Source organism: Pollicipes pollicipes, unplaced genomic scaffold, assembly GCF_011947565.3.
Source record: "Pollicipes pollicipes isolate AB1234 unplaced genomic scaffold, Ppol_2.1 Scaffold_5724;HRSCAF=6776_pilon_pilon_pilon, whole genome shotgun sequence".
In the NCBI taxonomy this organism is placed as follows: domain Eukaryota; kingdom Metazoa; phylum Arthropoda; class Thecostraca; order Pollicipedomorpha; family Pollicipedidae; genus Pollicipes; species Pollicipes pollicipes.
The window spans coordinates 23590040-23598903 of record NW_023596746.1 but is presented as its reverse complement, the minus strand read 5'-3'; the positions used below and the strand labels follow the sequence as shown (position 1 = coordinate 23598903).

General features: G+C 52.7%; 1 protein-coding gene across 1 annotated transcript; it reads right to left on the bottom strand.

Annotated features, from left to right (window-relative positions):
• Positions 1-1760: 1760 nt before the first annotated feature.
• On the bottom strand, positions 1761-8497 carry LOC119102230 (acetylcholinesterase-like). The gene is made up of 4 exons (XM_037225596.1): positions 8449-8497; positions 6554-6717; positions 2543-2721; positions 1761-1911 (listed from the first exon to the last, which is right to left on the bottom strand). The coding sequence occupies exons 1-4, from the start codon at positions 8476-8478 to the stop codon at positions 1817-1819; spliced, it is 468 nt and encodes a 155-aa protein (XP_037081491.1). The 5' UTR covers positions 8479-8497; the 3' UTR covers positions 1761-1816.
• Positions 8498-8864: the final 367 nt, after the last annotated feature.

Here is an 8864-nt window from a genome sequence, read left to right as displayed (position 1 = left end):
TGGCGCACAGTTCGCCTGACTAGGTCGGCGAGGCTGCTGGGGCACAGTTTGATTCACTGGTCCCATGTGGCTGCTGGGGCACAGTTTGACTTACTACGTCGGTAGGGCTACTGGGACACAGTTTGACCCACTGCGCCCATGGGGCTGCTGGAGCACAGCTTGGCACATCGTGCTGGTGTGCCCGTGACGCACGTCACACGTTGGGAGCACGCCGTCCTAGCGCGGCCTCTGGAACACTGTGAGGCTCACCTGCCGGGTAGGCCATCTTATAATGCGGTACACCCGCTGACGTGAGGGTAATGGAGTACAGTGAGGCGCACCACGCCGGTGCAGGCGCTGCTGCTGCTGCATCACAGTAGCGGGAAGCTGCTGGGATGCAGTGAGCCACACCACGCTGGCTGAGGCTTCCGAGGTACGGCGAGGCCAGACACACCGACGTGGGCTTCAGAACTCCAGTGAAATGCAACATACTGGTGGGTCTTGGGTGCAGTGAAGCTCACCCGCGCTACTGGGAGCTCTTGGGGTAGCCGAAGCCCATCGTGCTGACGGACAGCTCAGGATACAGTGATGCGTAGTGTTGTAAACCATGCTGCTGATGCTGCAGGGGCGCCATGTAGTCTGCTCTGGTACGGTGAGGTAGCATGTTGCTGCAGCCTCTTGGGGCGTGTTGGGCACAGTGTGTGTTCTGGGGTACAGTGTGTGTTCTGGGGTACAGTGTGTAATCTGAGGTACAGTCGGGTACTTAATCCCGACTGGAGACTGTTGAGACACAATGAGAAACACCAAACCCGTAAGTCTTCAGTGCACTGCGAAGTACGCTGCAATGACAGAAAGGCTCTGGGGTGCGATGACAGACACGAGAATTACAGGAAGCTTCTGGGTTATGATGAGGTTCACCACAATGGCAGACAGCTCCTGGGATACGGTAAGGTACACCGCGCTGGTGTCTGCTCCTAGATACATTGAGATCAAACTGAGAGACCGCACTGTTACAGACCTCCGTTCCACAGTGAGAGACGCCACACTAGTGGCTGAAGTAAGCTGCACCCACACTGGGGGGGGGGGGGGATGGGGAGGGGCTCCTGGGGTAAATGAGGCACGAAACGTTGCTGGGGCCTATAGGGTGTAGTACGTCCAGGTACGCTGTACAAGTGGGCGCTTCTGGGGTACATCGTGATTTGCCGGATACAGCAAGGTACATAACGTTTCTCTGGTCTTCTATGGTTCGTTGGGGTACGGTGTGGGTTGTGTGGTGCAGTGAGGTGTACCACGCTAGTTGGTGGGTACTGGAACGTAATGATGCTCACCACTCTTCTACCTGCGTATTGAAATACACCACGCTGGCGGGGCTGTCAGAAAATGGCCAGGTATGTACATACCCACTGATTTGCAACTGCTGGGGCACATGAGTGACACTACGCTGGTGGTGGGGGTGGAGGGGGTGGGGGGTGGAGACTCTGCTGTACAACACTGAAACCACACTGGCGAAGAGCTGCTGGGGTACGAGATGCATCACTGGCGGGATTGCTGGGTGAAACCGAGTGCTCCACGCTCAGAGGCAATGTTGAAGTCATTGCCACATTTAGTGGAAGCAGTGTCTTCATTCCCAGAGCCAGTGGCGTGAGACAGTCCGGCAGGGGGCGTCACCACACACCGACAGCTGCTGCCAGGAGACAGGCTTGCCGACGCCGACGGCAGCCGCCACTCGCAGCCACGCCGAGCGCTGAGCTCCCAGTGCCGCGCAGCTGCGGGGGCAGGCGCCCGCGGCCGCGGAGGAGGCCGAGGGCACGACGAAAGGGGCAGCCAGTCGCCGGCATCAGGCCATGAAGGCGATGAGACTGACGATCCAGGGTACGGCCCACCAGGCGGAGAGCGCCGCCTCCCCCGCGGAGGGCCGACGCCGCAGTAGTCCTGTGGGTGGCGCGCGGCTCAGACACGTCACGTGACAAGACGAGGCAGGACGGCTCGCGACTCGTCGATCTCCAACTGCCAGTGAGCCCGCACACAAGTCCTCAAGCACAGGAAACAATCGCTGCAGCTGTAGTGTAGAGCTGACGTTAAGCGCCTCACTCCTCAAAAGGCAGCATCTGATGCCCGCTCCGCACTGGTCACTGTATACTGTCAATAGTGGAATCGTGTGGTGAGATTCTCATTAATGCCGCTGGAAGTACGCGAACACGGGATCTGACTACGCTACGGCAGGAAGACTTAAAGATGTTTTCTGAGTGTGATTGACCCGCGGGCTTATGACAGCGTACGTCCAGATGGTGTCGACCACCTTCGATGGCTCAAATTTGCTTATCAACCCTCCCCTAAGGCTACATGGTGTTCAGAGGTTTGTTGGCCCCATCTCTTCATAAGCTCTCTTGCGAAGGTGACGTCACTGATTCTTTGATCCAACCATGAGCGTTGCCTTTCTCCCCCTGCAGGTGGTGCCCCCAAGCCACACACAGCACACACTCCAGACAGGTGCAGGCACTACATCCGACCGGAGGCACACCGCCGCCAGCGGCCGTCGGCGCCGCCGGCAGTCGGGACGTACCGCGCCCGGGCTGGGGCCGCTGCAGCGTCTCCCGCAGGCTGGGCATCATCTCGTTCCAGAATGCGCAGCCGGTGGCGCGCGGCCCGTTGCCCAGCCCCCGCACGCGTCCGTCGAAGATGTAGTACTGCGGCTGGTTTCGGGAGTATATTGGCCAGCTGACGCCCTCACGGACGGGGCTCCTGCGGGGCAGAGGTCACGCTGTGACGTCAGACCACCGGCTCTGCGGTAGAGGCCTTCACGGGTAAGGTTTCTTGTACCCAATCCACCCAACCCAACGGCTGTCAGCAAACAAAACTTGGCAGATCATTTTCCGAAAACGCGCATGTCACGCTCTCATCTCTCATGATATAATGCACACGGTTGTTTACACTTTACTTGGGGACAGACTGATCTAGACCTGTGGCTAGATGCGAAAACCCACAGAGTTCCGTGTTTACGAAATCCTGGCACCTGATCTTGGGCTCTTTTGGGGATACATGTCCATAGGTACATGCCCGTGAACATGTGCATAGGTATATGTCGGCGTGTGGCCTTTCGTTCTCTGGACATAATCTTAGACGAGATCTTCCACAAACTCAGCTGGAGGGTTTGCCAACTCCTCACAGGCCTTCTGTCTGACCTGCCCTCTTGTGCATGACAGAGCCGAAACTTTCGAGCAAGAGCTCAAGTATTCCCGTCACTTGCATTTTACCTGGCATTATCAAAATAAAGAATGACACGACATAAGGATCCCGCGATAAGGTATGAAAAATGTAGAACCTGAACTTATGGGCAATTTGGCTAGTGGGCGACTGCGATTAGGTAGCAATTGTTTGTTAATTATAGTGTCAATGTGATCACCACATTATTGGCTGGGGAAGCCGTCAAAATTAAAAGACTACGTGAAAGCCATTAGTAGCGTCTCGATGTCTAAATATGACCCCACATATTCGTGAGAACATCCTCATTTATCTGCACTGGCCGCGGCTTGAACAATCGGTTGTGGAATGCCATGGTCGCATAAAGACGGCGGGCACCTACATCGAATTCACATGTCCCAAAACGGCAGTTTACCGATCCTTCCATTCAGATGGCCGCTCATTAGCGCGGGGCATTGTTTCACAATCGTTGCAAAGTGGGGCTGATTGCGTTTAGCTGTGCCGTAACCAGAAGTCGACTGTCGCGCGGGCACCCAAGTCCCAGGGAGCCAGCCAGCAACACCATCCATGTCTTCATGTCGTTCTCTCTTTGTCATACATCCACTCCACTTTTGTCTTGGCCAACCTTTCTGGGTAGCGCCACTAAACAGGCGTGCGGAGCTCAGCGTCGTCAGGGGAAAGGGGCGGCTTTGGGCGGTGCTCTGACCATACTTAGGTCAGGCCACTGTCACTGGCTGCGCTGCGCTTAGCAGCCTTCAGACCAGCTAGGTTTTGTTGGGAGCACGGCGACGACCCCACCTACAGCGGCACATGCATGCGCCGAGGAGAGACTGTACAATTATACGTTAGCATCAGGATATTGTAATGCCAATTGCTATCAACGCGCCGGTCAGCTGCAGGAAGATAAAGAATGATCAAAATAGGTAGGCTGATACCATATATTTTCAGTTTGTGCCTTCTTGATCTGTAGACAAAGCATGCAAATTTTCTGAAAAGGAATAGGTGGAGTGGAGGCCGATGTAGTTTTGGACGGAAACACATTCATTATCTTGCACTCATGGCATTTTTAAAAACCCTGCAAACATTTGGAAAATAATTCGCCAAATTGGTGTAAGCCAATCTACTCCAAGCAATGTTCGACATTCTACAAATATCGGCATGCCTGAAGTTTGATGAACCATTAGTTGTTATGACAGCTGAATTGTCTGTCGACTAATCGTAAACAATGTCTAAAACCGTCATGCCTTTACTGAGCTCTGCGAGTGAATGCTGAATCATACGGATTCAAGGAGCAAGAATCGAATCAGTCCTGGTTCTGCATCATGTCCAAATAAGGTCGCTTGAATCTAACTTGACTTTACCGATTTAGGATTTTTCTTGACTGGATTCTGGACCTGAATTGGCATGGTGAGGTAGTAAACACCGTTCTTTTAAATTCAATGAAGCTGTTTTTTTGTGCGCTGACGACGAATCGGAATACGGATTCTATTAAAAGTTAAGTTTACGGGATCTGTTAAATTAAGGCGATGATCTATGTATGGCACGAAGATGATCTCACGGCACATTTCATCTAACCAAGGATCATAAGCCGGAACGACAATTTTCGTGGAATAAATTGTGCAATGGGCAGGCAGCATCCTGAAAGTTAGAGGAGAGATAGCGCTACCCGGATTCCGCTAATGTTTAGCGGAATCTGGCCAGATAGTAAGAATTACTAGCATCCGCCCCGGGCGTGTGATAAGCGCAAGGCGCAAAGTCCGTACGGTAGCAAAACCTCCTTGCACTCCTTATCACTTTGGGCGAACCACTATCTAGACAAGTTTAAAACTGACTGGCCTGAAGTTTCCTCGGTGTTCTTCCGTGTGGACCGAGTGGAGCAGCACCGCTTGCGTGTATGCATAAGGACGGGACCCATTGGACCCGCGAACGATAATATACATGTGCGTAGCTACGCATGCATGCATGCCTAAATATATTTCATTAAAGTTGGGAAACCAGTTTGAATCGAATTAGAAATTTGATGAAGTTGTGTGATTGTGTGATTGAAATTTTGTGATGTCCTTGCCACGGTACGTGAACTCAGCTACCCACATGTAGATTAACTAGTCGCAGACACTGATACGGTACTTGTAATCAAGCTCATCGTTATATGTAATGTGCAACCTGCTCTGAGTGAGCCGCCAGTGGTTGGTCTGGTGACAGATAGCGTGCCTCAGGCATCTGCGGTGGCTCTTTTGCAGCTGCATACTGCGCAGCGAGTTGACATCATGTTCCCTCAATTTTAAGCCCCTGTACACCTGGAATGTTAAAAATGCAAACAGTAAAGACGGTCTAAGTGAGGGATGTGCATTTGGGAGCATATTTCACTGCACAAGCAGGCACCGTTAATCTTACTGTCGGCTGGTGTCGCATCAATATGAAGTGAATCTCAGCTAACATTCGTAACTTTGTAACACTCACGTATCATGCGGACAGAGCGGCCGTGTGACGTGCGCCAAGTTCTCAAGGCGTCTGATTTATGTTATGTGGTTGAGGTTCCCGCCTGCTCGCCACGCAAAGAGCCCCAGCCTGTTCGGCAACCACTTTGACGTCGGCATAGTACCACACCCAGCCAATCAGCATTGATTTGCACCGCGCTAACGTACAGTGCGTGCTTTAGCTTTTATAGTAGCTGAATTAGTTAGGTAAACCTGATTATCCAAGCTGTCCATGCTTGCGCTGATCAGCGTTCCGCTGCATGTTGAAACACCACGCTGATTGTTACCAGAGCTTTCTGGAATGTGCGGTGGTTTTACCTCAATATCTGTTTAAACTACGGGTGCAACAAAGTTTTCCTTCCCGTCGTGATCACAACACACTTGTTTCCAAATCTGGCAGCACATCGGAGCAAGTACTGCGTCGCAAGTATGCGCTGTCATCTCTTGGCTGTCGTTAACAGCCGCAGATGCAAGCAAAATGGACGCTGAAGCGCACCCGCTACTGTGTATGCCTGCGACCCAACAAAACAGCCATGACTAATTTGCACAAACAATATCCCGGCTGATATCGCATAGGTCGGTGGATCTGGAAAAGCATGCAACTTATGAACATAGCGCATACGTATCATTCCGGCTTATCCCGAGCCGCGTTCTCCCTCATGTCCTGAAGAACAACTGCACCAGACATTTCTTACCGACCGCTGACTCCAGACCCGCGCCGCCGACAAGCCCAGTGAGACGCCAAAAGTCTCCCCCGGTTCCCTGCCCTCGTTCACTAACTCGGCGGGCCACGCCTACCAGGCGAGGCCGCTCTCACGTCATGGGGCGCCTCCAGCTGCGTGACGCAACCCGAGCCAACCGCGTGACGCACCCGGAGCGAGCGTGACGCGGCTTACCCCGTGCGGATGAAGTTGGCGTAGTGCTCTATGATGCGTCGGCTGAGGTTGGCCTCGGCCGCCGTGTAGTGCAGGCTCTGGTTGATGGGGTTGCCGAGCACGTAGTCAATCTCGTCGCCGTGCATCACGCCCATCCAGTCTCCCCACGGGTTCAGCGAGGTGCGCTGCAACACGCGGCTGCAGTCACGGCACGCGGCGTCCAACGCGTGCCGGCCCGCCACGGCACGTGCGGCACGCGGCGGGCGCGCGCCGCACCGGGTGACACGGCAGCGCGGTACGTCTGATGCCGGAAGCCGCGACGGTCATGTGCGGTTTGGGTGGCGAATGAGGTGGGTTGTTACCTTATGCGACAGGGCGCGACACCTCACCGCTTCTGGAACTCAGCGGAAGGTAAAGAATGGCGAGTAAACCTGCCGTTTGTTAAGGCCCCCTCATGGCGAACCAGCGCAAGGGCCTCCGGAGTCACGCGAGAGGGCGATTCGACATACTCCCAGAGCCCACACGTGGGTCGCTGTGCTGCGCGCCACAGTTGAGCGGCCGGTGTTAAGCTCAATCATATAACAACTTCTGAGAGTGTTTTGTGAGTGTGTGTTTAAAGCGAACTGTGCAGGACACACACCTGTCACGCAGACCAGTCCCCGAACCAAGCCGCATGTCAAGACGAGCATGTCCGTGCCTTTGAGGCTCACAACGTATTTGTGTTCTCTCTTCCTCTCAACATTGATACCATATGATGCTTGTTGCAACATGGCGGCATACGCACAGCATGCAACCCAAATATCATTTATGGCCAATCGTTTAGACGGTACCGCTTTTTTACTGTCTCAGTTAGCCTAAAGCCATGTCCGAGGGAGGCGGCGGGGTAGCGTTAATAACTCGTTCCTCGCTCTGTCCACTCGGGTGTGGTAAGCACAGCGCATGCACGCGTCTGGCGCAGCAGGAATGCAGTGGCGCGCTCAACATCAGCTGGATCACTCCCCTTGCCGCTATATTCAGAAGTCAGAACATTCTACAATGATAATCAGATGCGTGTGTTGCCATGTTGCCGCCAGACGTGAGATGTCTTATAAAACAAAACGCAGCCAAGTTCTCTAGAGCACAACGCTGTCCGTCATGTCTGCAGCGAGGGGAGAAAACGTCATGCCGATATATAAACCGGCAAATGCGAATCGAATCACAACTCAGGGCTTCCGCCGGCGCTGCGTCATTCTCTTACGGCAGTGTCACGCATTTGAATAAACCGAGGCAAGCATCAGGCATGATGAAATAAGTCCACTTATTGATAGACTTAAGTGGAAAAGACTGCTCCAGACCCTCTGATTTCTTTGTTTAGTAAATATGCTCCTAAATGCGTCATTGTTTGATTATGTCAAGTTTACTATTTCAGGTCAAAACCCCATGCAAATGTGGACCACTCCCTTTAAACAAACACGAACTCGTGTAACGTTTACGGAAGCTTACTGCACACGACTTGAAATGTAGTGTCTTACCTTTGGGGAAATTTCAAAAGCACACGCTGGTGGAGAAACTCAGAACCAGCTACGTCTAATGATAACATTTGGTAGTATCATTGTAGAACTGTCGAGACGCATCCAGAATGCTAATTTTAATCAGTTATGGGTCCAAATTCCGGTTTTTGTCAACACTTCTTTGACAGATTAGTGTGTTAGAAACACTACAGAGCACACGATGGAAACAGCAAGGTAATGAAATATATGACCTTCATATTGGTGAGCAGAGTCCAATGATATTTCTCCCGCAGGAGCGGCTAATTCCAAACGAAATTCTGAGCCACAAGTGGATTTCGAGAAGCTGATATTACCGATCCAATCAGACGCGTTCAACCTAATAATAAGTGAAAAGTACAGAACTGACCGCGTCTGCAATCCACTTACCTGCGTGAAAAAGTAGTAGTAGACATTCATGCCCTGTGCAGCGAAAGACTGCGCGGAAGTAGTTCGTGGGGCACACAAAGTAGTAGTCCCCAACCACATCTCCCAGCATCTTCTGGTTGAGATATCCGTCGTCAATATGGTCCCAATCGGTGTACTGCAAGCAAGCAGAATTCGTGATCGACTATGGCTTTGATGATACATTCCCAGTCAAATGAGATAGTGCGCTTTCGTCAACTGACCGTGGCGAGGCGGCTCAAGCGGCCCCAGACGCCTGCCATTTACCCCTCATTGGAGTAATCTGCAGCCGGTGGCAGAGGTGTGCGCTAAAGGTCAGGAGACATCAGCGGGCAGGACGGACCGCACCGAATCTCACGACACGTTAAGTTTTCGCGGCGAAATTCTACCGTTGACGTGGA